General features: G+C 37.7%; 1 protein-coding gene across 1 annotated transcript in view; it reads right to left on the reverse strand.

The window, feature by feature from the left end:
- Positions 1-14,226, reverse strand: part of VPS13C (vacuolar protein sorting 13 homolog C) — a 181,405-nt gene that overhangs the window by 126,744 nt on the left and 40,435 nt on the right. Inside the window, 4 exon segments of the mRNA XM_018054289.1 lie at positions 4,040-4,102; positions 5,228-5,399; positions 5,935-6,041; positions 7,597-7,724. Coding sequence (XP_017909778.1) covers positions 4,040-4,102; positions 5,228-5,399; positions 5,935-6,041; positions 7,597-7,724 — 470 coding nt within the window.

Genomic DNA, 14,226 nt, shown 5'->3' on the forward strand with positions numbered 1-14,226 from the left:
ACTCTTTGCAATTCCATAGACAAGACAGACAGGCTCCTCTGTCCATGAAATTCTCTAGGCAAGAATACTGGAGTGGGTTGCCATTGCCTTCTTCAAGGGATCTTTCCTACCCAAGGATTGAACCTGGGTCTCCTGCATTACAGACAGTTTCTTTGCATCTGAGCCACAAAAGTAACTTAGAAAACCTTTCCTTGACTCCACAATGCCCACCAGTTGCCATCCTTTATCTTGTTTTCCACTTACAATGAAGTATCAGGACTGCCTGAACTTACTCTCTCCAATTCCTCATTTTCCACTATCTCTCATTCCTATCAAATTTCTATCTATAATATCCTATAAATTTTGCTCTTTAAATGATTTCTTTACGGCTAAATCCAATGATGAACTTTCAGTTTAGTATGAAACTGATTTAAATGAAAGCAGCAAAAGTTTAGAGACTTGAAGCAGGATATAAATCATCTGCACAAGTATCAAACTCCTATATTACTCATGTGCAAAGCAGACTCAAACCATCACACCAAGACTGAAAGAACTGGACTGAGATTTAAATCACTATCCACAGAAGGCAAAACACAACTTAAAATCAAAACCAAACCAGACTGTGTGTCAATACAAAATATCAAACATTTTCCAAAGGACACATAATAATCACATCATCCAGAATACAATCCAAAATCACCTGACATACAAAAACAAAACACAAAGAGAAAAAGAAAAATGTGACCATTTCTCAAGGGGAAAAGTCTACAGATGCCAACAGTCATATAATCAAGATGTTTAAACTATCAGAGGGTCACTGCATCCATGTTACATGAGATAAACAGAAATACATTCAGTTCAGTTCAGTCGCTCAGTCATGTCCGACTCTTTGTGACCCCATGAATCGCAGCACGCCAGGCCTGCCTGTCCATCACCAACTCCCGGAGTTCACTCAGACTCACATCCATCGAGTCAGTGGTGCCATCCAGCCATCTCATCCTCTGTCGTCCCCTTCTCCTCCTGCCCCCAATCCCTCCCAGCATCACAGTCTTTTCCAATGAGTCAACTCTTCACATGAGGTGGCCAAAGTACTGGAGTTTCAGCTTTAACATCATTCCTTCCAAAGAAATCCCAGGGTTGATCTCCTTTAGAATGGAGTGGTTGGATCTCCTTGCAGTCCAAGGGACTCTCAAGAGTCTTCTCCAACACCACAGTTCAAAAGCATCAATTCTTCGGCACTCAGCCTTCTTCACAGTCCAACTCTCACATCCATACATGACTACTGGAAAAACCATAGCCTTGACTAGACGGACCTTAGTCGGCAAAGTAACGTCTCTGCTTTTGAATATGCTATCTAGGTTGGTCATAACTTTTCTTCCAAGGAGTAAGTGTCTTCTAATTTCACGGCTGCAGTCACCATCTGCAGTGATTCTGGAGCCCAAAAAAATAAAGTCTGACACTGTTTCCATTGTTTCTCCATCTATTTCCCATGAAGTGATGGGAATGGATGCCATGATCTTCATTTTCTGAAATGTTGAGCTTTAAGTCAACTTTTTCACTCTCCTCTTTCACTTTCATCAAGAGGCTTTTTAGTTCCTCTTCACTTTCTGCCATAAGGGTAGTGTCATCTGCATATCTGAGGTTATTGATATTTCTCCCGGCAATCTTGATTCCAGCATGTGTTTCTTCCAGTCCAGCGTTTCTCATGATGTACTCTGCATATAAGTTAAATATATACACACATATATAAATATGTGTGTGTGTGTGTATATATATATACACACATATATATGTGTATTTGTGTATATTATATATATACATATACACATTTGAAATTTGGAGACCAAGAAGGAAAGAAGGAAGAAATAGGAACTAAAAAATTATTTGAAGAAATAATAGCTGAAACATCCCAAATCTGATAAATCCTCAGTCCTTATTTCAGTTGGCCAATGAGATGCATCTGTCACAGCTGATCACTTCCTGTTCCCTGACATCTTTTCTTCACTTGACTTTGAGGTTATTACTGTCATAGAGCTTTCAGCCTACCTCTCTGACAACTCCTCCATGGTAACCATGGCTCTCACTTCTCTGACCTATAAACAATACAAAGACTTTGGGTCTTTGGACTTCAGGTACTCTAAGCTCCAGGTACTCTAACTTACGTGATCTCATCCAATGCTGTGGCTTTTTAAATAACATCTATGTGCTGACCCCTTCTAAATATGTGTATATATCCAACACAGACCTCTCTTCCAAACGCTACATCCATGCATCCAACTGCATCCTCCCGATCTCCAAGTTAATGTATGATGGCTTAAACTATCAGTCCCAGAAAGAGCTCCTGATCTTGTCCCATCTCACCCAAGCATGTTCCATCTAGTCTTCCCCATCCCATTTCATGGCAACTCCATCCTTCCCAGCTGCTCCAAGCCAAAATCCCTATAGTCACTTCCAACCTCCCTTTCATAAAACCCATATCTAATTAGATGGGAAATACTGGCTCTATCTTCAAAATATTTCCAGAGTTTGAGCCTTTCTCATCACCTCCACTGCCACTATTCTCAGCCAAACTTCTATTATCTCTCATCTCAAATAGTTCAATAGCATCCTAATGTCCTCTCTGTTTTCATCCTTGTCCCTCTATGGGCTTTTGTTTTCAAAGGAGCAGCCAGAGTAACGTTTAAAAACCTACACTGGACTGTATCGCTCTGTTCTCAAAATAGCTCCTCAACTCAGAATATAAGCCCAAATCCACACAACTGCTTACAACACTTTCCACAACCTGACATCCTCCCCAGTACTGACAAGCACCTCCCGCCCTCCTCTAGCACCTTACTTCTCTGACCTCATTAACCACAGCCAGCGGTGTCTCCTCTCTTTCACCACTCTACTTAGTTCCCTGAATGAGTTAGATGTGCTCCTAGCCCAAATCCTTGCAGCTGGCTCTACTACTTCTGCCTGGTATACTTTTTCCTCAGGTATCTTTCTGGTTGACTCCCTCATGTTCTTCAGCGCTTTGCTGAAATGCACCTAAAAAGAGCCAAACTCATTGGAAAAGCCCCTGATGCTGAGAACAATTGAAGGCAGGAGGAGAAGGCGGTGACAGAAGGTGAGATGGTTGGATGGCATCACCAATCAAAATTAGACATGGACTGGGCAAACTCCGGGAGGTGGTGAGGGAAAGGGAGCCCTGGAATGCTGCACTACATGGGGTCGCAAAGAGTCAAACACGACTGGGCGACTCAACAACAAAGCCGATGAACAGTGTTGTGACAGTTTCAGGTAACCAGCAAGGGACTCAGCCATACATACACACGTATACATTCTCCCCCAAATTTCCCTCACATCCAGGCTGCTACATAACATTGAGCAGAATTTCCATCTGCTATACAGTGGGTCCTTATTGGTGATCCATGTTAAATTCAGTAGTGTCTACATGTTCATCACAATCTCCCTAACTATCTCTTGATTACCAAAAAAGTTATGTTACAGAATAACAGAAATGACAAGTTATCAAGTAAGATAAGTCAGTAATTATTACTACAAAGAGACTATAAATACTGAAAATATTACAAAGAAACTGAATCCAATTTTAGAAAAAAAAGACAAGGAAGGAAGGAAGAGAAGGAGAGAGAAGGAGAGAAAAAAGAAGATGGGTGAAGGACGGGAAGGAAGAGGAAATAAAGGGAAATACTAGGGGCTACAAAGCATAAGTAACTAGGTACGTATGCATGAGAGAAAAACTGGAAGCCTACATATCAAAATGTTAAAACCTGCATTCTGTGTTGCTAGGACTATGGTTGACTTTTACTTACTTTCTTCTGCGGGATTAGCAAAAATTTTGTTATAAAATTAGGAATTTTTCCCCTTCATACTACTGAGGTTTTTTTTCCCCAATATTCCAATTTTATTTTTTCCTGAGACTGAGCCATGAAAATTCAACCTTTATTATCATTTGAGTAAATCTAAACAACTCTCTAAGCAACTTAAATTGATTCCAGGTTTAAAGGAGTAGCATTAACCCATTTAAAACATAAAATCAGCTAATAAAAATGATTACCTCAACTTGTGCTTGTTGCCTTGCTAAAATTATGTTAAAAACATCTAGTATCTTCTCCAAGTCCTATAAAACAAAGGGACACTTGTAAACAAAGAAAATGGTCATTAAACAATTTTTTTTCATCTATATTTCTAGGCTTATGAACAAACAGTATTTGTGATCTAATGAAAGTATAAGTATAAATTTGAACAGATATTTGGCTTTTACATTTTTATATTTTGCAATATGAGAACAATTTTGCAAAAAAGTAAATCCTCGTTAAATATGAAAGTAAGAATTTTAATGAAACCACAACAATACAGAGACAGCCATACATGGAAATGGAAGCAAAAATATTTAAGAGGGGGACCTGTTTTAGGTATTAGCCTTATGGTTGTTAACTTTGGACTCCCTCTTCTCTATGCTATTTACAATCATTATACTAAAGGCACTTAAATAAAATACAAAATTTAAGAATGTAAAATTCTTCAAATCAAGCATGCTAAAGCAGAAACTGACTTGGGGAATTTATGTGAGGGGACTCTAACATGTACTGGGTGACCTGTTTATCAGATGTTCAGTCTGTTATTTCATGCAATTCCCACAACAGTATAAGCTACATACTATCTCCATTTTATATACGAGAATAACAGATCTAAGATGTTGAGAAAACTGATGCTTTTTCTAAAATATAATACTAGTGACTGTCATATATTTCAGAATAACAATTCTTTATATTATGAATTTGTGGCAACAATAGTGATATAATCAAGACCAGACGATATTCAGCAAATTATATATTTAATACAGTGTTTTTCTGTATTTCAAAAGAGGGTAAATAAGATTCCTATCTTAAGGAATAAGAACTACATTTTTACAAATACTTTGAACTCTTAAAAAAAGCCTCTAAAAAACAAATAATACATTTTTAGCTAATAATAACTGCATATTTAAACAGCTCTGATATTGATTTTCTAAATATTATTATTATAAAAACTAAACACATTTCTCCAGTTTATAGTAGGCTGATATTAGGAAGGTATTTTTAAAGGAAAAATACAGGTAAAACACTTTGCATTTTCCATACAGTTCTCTCAAAAAGAACTCAGTATTGTTCCTCCTAAAATTGTCTTTTAATTTATATCTAGAAAAAATAATACTTAAGGATGATTTAACAAATAACAGCTTCCCAATACATGCAAGATATACCTGAATTTGTTTCTGTATTTCTTCTGGGACTTTGGTCTGGGTTAGCTTATTTTTATAGGCATTTTTGTAACTCTTGAGCAACTGCCTGTGTTTTTTTATGTTACTCCATGACCACATCCGTGTATACCTTCTTATATGAACTTCAAGAACAGAATCGATTGCATATTTCCACCTGCAAACCAAATTTTGTTAATACACATTGGAATATGAAGGTTTAAAAAGGCAGGAAAATAGCGCCGACATTTTACAGCTACACTGTTACTTTTTTTGTTCTTATTAACTGTATTCTTACAAAGGTTCAGCCATAACATTTCAGTTCACCAATACTTCAGTTCTCTGACTTAAATACATTATGAAATAAGCAAACCATTCCAGGAAGAGGGTATGTCAAAGCAAAATAACAAAGACACAAAATGGCATGCTGTGTGAAATTAATAGTATCCCAATTGAGTTCATATGCATGACTGAAGGGCAATCTGATCAAAAAATGTTGAAAAGTCTTGAATGCTAAGTTAAGAATTTAATCTAGGAGCAAGAATACAAGAGAATGTGTTTATAAAAAAAAAGTAACAAGGACATAATATAAAAGATATCCCTCCAACGTCTATTAAAAAAAGTGGCTTAGTTACATGTTTTTAAAGGTCTGTTAGCTCTGAGAGTTCTAATCATATGATTACATAAAATATTTTTTTTTAATTCTAACTTACCATTGTCTACCATTGGTATGAAGTGGTAAATAAGGCTTATATTTTCTGTAAGGAGCATTTCTAACCATGTAATCCACTGACTCCAAAAGGTCGATCATACTTAAATACTATAAAAACAAAAACCAAGATACATCTGTTACATCACAACATGGATAAACACCAAATTTTATTATATTTTCTGCCTAGTGAGATTTCAAATTATCTGAACAATGAATACCATAGTTGCTTGGCAATTCAATAATATATTTCATCAAATTTAAGAAACCACCAATTTTAAGATAATATTAAGCCCTGCCAATTAAACATCATACCACCAATAATAATATACATCCTATTTTCACATATATTAAAGTGTGAAATAAACGTAAATCTTAGAACCAATGAAATACGGTATCTGTTACTACTGACATGAAACTGGCTTAGTGCTAAAAGTAAACATACTTTCCTCTGGACCATCATTTCAAGTAGTGGCAACCTATAAGCTAAGTTTCTAAATTGCTCCAGGGAATTACTGCATAACTAAAGCAAGACAAAATTATTTAACCACCAATACAAAACAACTCACATGGAGGAACACACACACACACACACACACACACACACACACACACACACACCGAGAAGTAAGATAAAGAAAGGAGGGGTCTAACCTAAGAGTTACCAGTACTTATCATGTGGATAGCATGAACTTAAATGTATTTGTAAGTGTAAAACATACCCCAAATTTTGCAGACTTAAGAAAAAATAAAAGGATATAAAATATTGTAACAATTTTTAATTTTGATTACATGTTGAAATGTAATCACCACTTCCCTGGTGGCTCAGATGGTAAAGCCTACAATGCAGGAGACACGGGTTTGATTCCTGGGTCGGGAAGATCATATGGAGAAGGAAATGGCACCCTCCTCCAGTACTCTTGCCTGGAAAATCCCATGGACAGAGGAGCCTGGTAGCCTACAGTCCGTGGGGATACAAAGAGTTGGACACAACTGAGTGGCTTCACTTTCACTTTTCACATGTTGAAATGATAATATTTGGGGTATGTTAAGTTAAATAAAATGTTATCAATTTCAGTAATTTCTTTTCTTACTTTGCTAATGTAGTTACTAGAAAATTTAAAATTACACATATAACTTTCATTATATGTATACTGGACTGCACTGAGCTAAAAGTTCAATTAACTATAAACCCCTCATCCTCCTTTCACTTCCAGTTCTCCAAGTTAGTTATTGAAACTCCTTAGGCACATAATCAAATTTGAGAAACAAGTAAAGGAAAAAAAACTGCCAACACAGCTGTTCTAAAAATTAAGTAAACAATATTTAATGTAAGAGTCTGCTATTAGAATCTGAGAAAAGAAAATAAAACCATTAAAACTTTCCATCAAGAACTGGGAATTAAATGGAACCATGTCATGTACTATAATTTGGTAGGATTCTCTACCAATAAGGTGAAAAACAGAAAAAATAAAAGAAAACTATTTCTTATATTTGGTATTTATTCTATTTTAAAATAATACATATAATCTATTTTGAGGAATCAAAACTCAACAATAACAAACCAAAAGAACCACCAGAACAGTGAAGAAGGAACAGTCACAGAGGACAAAAGCTGTTGAGATTCAAGGCTAGTCAAAGCTGTAAGTCCTTAAATGAATCTTACCTGAGGTTTCGTCAGTTCAATTGCAATATTTTGTACTTCTATGTTCCAATCAAGTTTAGGTGTTTTGAGCTCTGTTTCTGCATAAGGATTCATGTAAAGTTTTGCAGAGGCTGATATTGGCTGAAAAACTTACACAACATGGGAAGACATAAGGTATGTTTATATGCCCTTACCTATGAACAACTGTAAATAATTATGAGAACACTGTTACCTTGAAAGTAAAGAAAAATGATCAAAAATACATTTTCAAAAATATTTTTTTAAAAATCACCACCAAAAACTATTTAAGCATCTATTCATCTACATAATAAGAATTCTCAAACTCAATGGTAAAAGTAGAATCTCCAAGGAGGAACATGGTATTCTATGCCTCTAAGAAATGCACAAAATATACACAATCTAATCTTGATTATTTACACTCTGTGTAAAATTATGTTTCTCTTCCTTGCTGCAAGATATTTAATGATTTTATTATTCATTAAAAATACTAATACAGGGGTATGGATAAATTGGGACATTGGGACTGACATATACACATTACTATAATATATAAAACACATAACTAATAAGGACCTACTGTATAGCACAGAAAACTCTGCTCAATACTCTATAATCGCTTATATGGGAAAAGAATCTAAAAAAAGTGGATATATATATATATATAACTGATTCACTTTGCTGTACACATGAAACTATCAAAACATTGTAAATCAACTATACTCCAATAAAATTCTTTTTAAAAATAATCATTATTGTCTGAGATGCCCCCACAAAAAAATACCAATACAAGATAGGAAATAAAACTTGATTAATTTTCATCTTATTTAATCATAGTTAGAATTTAGGAACAGAATGATGAACGAAATTCATATTACCCAGAAAAAATTGCTTACTACTTTATAATTTTCAAAATGATTATTACATATATAGTTTTAGACTCAAAAGAAGACAATATTCTTGAAGTTAAGTCGTATAAAAAAAGAGTATCAGGGAATATGACAGAGCAAAAAGTAATGTACTAAATTATAATTGTGAATAGTATTAAAGTTATATAAATTGTGATATCTTATTTATAGGACTTCCTAGTGGCTCAGACGGTAAAGTGTCTGTCTGCAGTGTGGGAGACCTGGGTTGATCCCTGGGCGGGGAGATCCACTGGAGAAGGAAATGGCAATCCACTCCAGTACTACTGCCTAGAAAATTCCATGGACAGAGGAGCCTGGTAGGCTACAGTCCATGGGGTCGCAAAGAGTCGGACACAACTGAGCGACTTCACTTCACTTCACTTCACTTCATAGTATTTATAATATGTGTAAGATTATATAAAATTTTTTAACTTATTTAGAGGTTATTTATAATTGAAACATCCCCAAGAATAAAGTTGCAGATTTTTCTGAACAAGTTCTTTCATGAATCAAACTAAATGCTCTCACAAACTAACAGGATCTGAAAGCTTTACCATCATTAAACAGGCATGCTTGTGGACATAAAGAGAAAGTGCCAACTCTCATATAAAGGTAGTTAGCTATAAAAGAATAAAAAAAAACAAAAGTGAAACATAGTGGTATGGAATATAGAAGAACATGGGCATAAAAACTGAGAAGAAACATAAAGAGGTACACTAAATATATACAAAAGAATAGCAGAGGCGGGCCTAAGATGGCAGAGGAATAGGACGAGGAGACCACTTTCTCCCCCACAAATTCATCAAAAGAACATGTGAACCTGAGAAAATTCCGCAAAACAACTTCTGAATGCCTGCCCAGGACATCAGGCACCCAGCAAAGCAGCCCATCGTCTTCGAAAGGAGGTAGGAAAAAACATAAAAGATAAAAATAGAGACAAGAGGTAGGGATGGAGCTCCATCCCGAGAAGGGAGTCTTCAAAAAGAGACCTTTCCAAACACCAGGAAACACTCTCACTGCCGAGTCTGTGGCGAGCCTTGGAACCACAGAGGGGAACATAATTGGGAGGAAAAAAAAAAAAATTAAAACCCACAGATTACGTGCCCACCGGTAATTCCCCCAGCAGAGAAGCAGCGCAGACGCCTGCACCCACCACTAGCAAGCGGGGCTGGGCAGGGAGGCGTGGGCTGCGCTGCTTAGAGTAAGGACCAGGCCTGAATGCCCTGAGGGCAATCTGAGGGAACTAACTTGAGACAGCAAACCAGACTGTAGGATAGCTATCACCCAAAAAGCCATAACCTAAGACACTGCCGGAACCGCTCACAGAACAAAGGACTGACTAGAGCTCCATGAAAAGCCCCAACCTAAGGCACCCTCAGGCCCGCTGACAGGACAAAGGACTGAGCAGAGCTAGCCAGCTGCAGGCCAGCCCATCGTCCTCCAGACACAGGCAGGCGAGGGCAGCCAGAGCCAGAGGGGGGAAATCACGGCCCCAGAGAGGCATTATCTACCAAACTGCAAGCAGGCTTCCTTGCTAACCAAGATTCCTTGGGATTCTAGACAGTCAACATCTGCCTCAGAAGGTGAGCCGATTGTACACCCAGAAAACCGAGCGGCAGGCACGGGGGAGGCAATAAGTCGCAGCGACTGCGCTCGCCAAACACCTCATCACCTGAGCTGCTCGGATCTGAGAAGGGCACAAAATGCAGGCCCAACCGAGTCTGCTCCTCTGAGGACTACCCGAGTACCTGAACCTGAGTGGCTTAGACCTGGAAAGTGCATACAACCCAGGGCCAGCCTCAGACGGTTCCCGGCAGAGCAACCTAGAGCCTCAGCAGTGTAGACAGGGAAAGCACACAAGCCGTGAGCGGGGGCAAACCCAGTGTGGCCGAGACACTGCGAGCACACACCAGTGTTACATGTTTGCAGCGTCCTTCCCTCCCCACAGCACGACTGAACAAGTGAGCCTAAAAAAGTGTCCACCACTGCCCCCTTGTGCGAGGGCAGAAATTAGACACTGAAGAGACCAGCAAACAGAAGAAGCTAAAACAGAGGGAACCTCCTTGGAAGTGACAGGTGCAACAGATTGAAACCCTGTAGACAGTACTGACTACATAGGAAGGGGCCTATAGATCTTGAGAAATATAAGCCAGATCAAAGAACTATCTAAAAATGAACTGACCCCACACTGCCCACACCACCACCAGATAAAGTCCTAGATATGTTTTTCTATTTTTACTATCATTCAATATTTTTATTTTTTATTTTTAAGTCCTTTATTACTCCTTTAATTTTCATTTTTATAACCTACTATTACTATGCAAAAAAAGAGAGAGAGACACTATTTTTTAAAGCAAACTTCATATATATATTTTATAATTTTGTGACTTTTTTCTCTTCTTCTTTAATATTGTATTTTTGAAATCCAACCTCTATTCTAGATTTTTAATCTGTGCTTTTTGGTATTTGTTATCAATTTTGTACCTTTAAGAACCCAATCTTCACTACCCATTTTTACTTGGAAGCAAGATTACTGGCTTGACTGCTCTCTCCCTCTTTGGACTCTCCTTTTTCTCCACCAGGTCACCTCTATCTCCTCCCTCCCCTTTCTCTTCTCTGCCCAACTCTGTGAATCTCTTTGTGTGTTCTGGATGGTGGAGAACACTTAGAGAACTGATTACTGGCTGGATCTGTCTCTCTCCTTTTGATACCCCCTTTATCCTCCTGGCCACCTCTGTCTCCTTCCTCCCTCTTCTCTTCTCTGCATAACTCCGTGGTCATCTCTGAGCGGTCCAGACTGTGGAACGCACATAAGGAAGTGATTACTGGCTAGCTTGCTCTCTCCTCTTTTGATTCCACTTCATCTCATCCTGGTCACCTCTATCTCCCTCCTCCCTCTTCTCTTCTCTATGTAACTCGGTGAACCTCTCTGGGTGTCCCTCACTGTGGAGAAACTTTTCATCTTTAACCTAGATGTGTTATCAACAGTGGTGTATAGATACAGAAGCCTTGAGGCTACTGTAAAAATAAGACTTAAAACCAGAAGCAGGAGGCTTAAGTCCAAATCCGGAGAACACCAGAGGAAAGCCTGACTCCAGGGAACAATAATTGACAGGAGCTCACCAAATACCTCCCTACCTACACTGAAACCAAGCACCACCCAAGAGCCAACAAGTTCCAGAGCAAGACAGACCATGCAATTTCTCCAGTAACACAGGAACATAGCCCTGAGCTTCAATATACAGGCTGCCCAAAGTCACTCAAAACCCACTGACATCTCATAACTCATTACTGGACACTTCATTCAACTCGAAAGAGAAGAAATCCAGCTCCACCCACCAGAACACTGACACAAGCTTCCCAAATCAAGAAACCTTGACAAGCCACCCTTAAAACCCCACCCACAGCGAGGAAACTCCACAATAAAGAGAACTCCACAAACTGCCAGAATACAGAAAGGCCATCCCAAACTCAGCAATATAAACAAGATGAAGAGACACAGGAATACCCAACAGGTAAAGGAACAGGATAAATGCCCACCAAACAAACAAACGAGGGATAGGGAATCTACCTGATAAAGAATTCGGAATAATGATAGTGAAAATGATCCAAAATCTTGAAAACAAAATGGAATCACAGATAAACAGCCTGGAGACAAGGATTGAGAAGATGCAAGAAAGGTTTAACAAGGACCTAGAATAAATAAAAAAGAGTCATTATATAATGAATAATGCAATAGATGAGATCGAAAACACTCTGGAGGGAACCAACAGTAGAATAAGGCAGAAGATAGGATTAGTGAAATAGAAGATAGGATTAGTGAAGTAGAAGATAGAATGGTAGAAATAAATGAAACAGAGAGGAAAAAAGAAAAGCAAATTAAAAGAAATGAGGACAATCTCAGAGACTTCTGGGACAATGTTAAACGCCCCAACATTCGAATCATAGGAGTCCCAGAAGAAGAAGACAAAAAGAAAGACCATGAGAAAATACTTGAGGAGATAATAGTTGAAAACTTCCCTAAAATGGGGAAAGAAATAATCACCCAAGTCCAAGAAACCCAGAGAGTCCCAAACAGGATAAACCTAAGGTGAAACACCCCAAGACACATATTAATCAAATAAACAAGGAACAAAAATTAAAAGCAGCAAGGGGAAAACAACAAATAACACAAGGGGATTCCCATAAGGATAACAGCTGATCTTTCAATAGAAACTCTTCAGGCCAGGAGGGAATGGTAGGACATACTTAAAGTGATGAAAGAAAATAACCTACAGCCCAGATTACTGTACCCAGCAAGGATCTCATCAAATATGAAGGAGACATCAAAAGCTTTACAGACAAGCAAAAGCTGAGAGAATTCAGCACCACCAAACCAGCTCTCCAACAAATGCTAAAGGATCTTCTCTAGGCAGGAAACACAGAAAGGGTGTATAAACTCGAACCCAAAACAATAAAGTAAATGGCAGTGGGGTCATACTTATCAATAATTACCTTAAATGTAAATGGGTTGAATGCCCCAACCAAAAGACAAAGACTGGCTGAGTGGATACAAAAACAAACCCCTATATATGTTGTTTACAAGAGACCCACCTCGAAACAAGGGACACATACTGACTGAAAGTGAAGGGCTGGAAAAAGATATTCCATGCAAATAGAGACCAAAAGAAGGCAGGAGTAACAATACTCTTATCAGACAAAATAGACTTTAAAACAAAGGCTGTGAAAAGAGACAAAAAAGGATACTACATAATCATCAAAGGATCAATCCAAGAAGATATAACAATTATAAATATATCTGCACCCAACATAGGAGCACTGCAATATGTAAGACAAATGCTAACAAGTATGAAAGTGGAAATTAATAATACCACAATAATAGTGGGAGACTTTAATACCCCACTCACAACTATGGATAGATCAACTAAACAGGAAATTAACAAGGAAACACAAACTTTAAATGATACAATAGACCTGATAGACCTAATTGATAGCTACAGGACATTTCACCCCAAAACAATGAATTTCACCTTTTTCTCAAGTGCACACAGAATCTTCTCCAGGATAGATCACATCCTGGGCCATAAATCTAGCCTTGGTAAATTCAAAAAAACTGAAATCATCCCAAGCATCTTTTCTGATACAATGCAGTAAGATTAGATCTCAATTACAGTAGAAAAACTATTAAAAATTCCAAGATATGGAGGCTGAACAACACACTGCTGAATAACCAACAAATCGCAGAAGAAATTAAAGAAGAAATCAAAATATGCATAGAAACGAATGAAAATGAAAACACAACAACCCAAAACCTGTGAGACACTGTAAAATCAGTGCTAAGGGGAAGGTTCATAGCAATACAGGCATACCTCAAGAAACAAGAAAAAAGTCAAATAAGTAACCTAACTCTACGCCTAACGCAACTAGAAAAGGAATAACAAGAACCCCAAGGTTAGTGGAAGGAAAGAAATCTTAAAAATTAGGGCAGAAATAAATGCAAAAAAAAAACAAAAGAGACCATAGCAAAAATCAACAAAGCCAAAGCTGGTTCTTCGGAAGGATAAATAAAGTTGACAAACCATTAGCCAGACTCATCAAGAAACAAAGGGAGAAAAATCAAATCAATAAAATTAGAAATGAAAATGGAGAGATCACAACAGACAACACAGAAATACAAAGGTTCATAACAGACTACTATCAGCAATTATATGCCAATAAAATGGAC

The sequence above is a fragment of the Capra hircus genome, chromosome 10 (assembly GCF_001704415.2).
Source record: "Capra hircus breed San Clemente chromosome 10, ASM170441v1, whole genome shotgun sequence".
NCBI lineage: Eukaryota > Metazoa > Chordata > Mammalia > Artiodactyla > Bovidae > Capra > Capra hircus.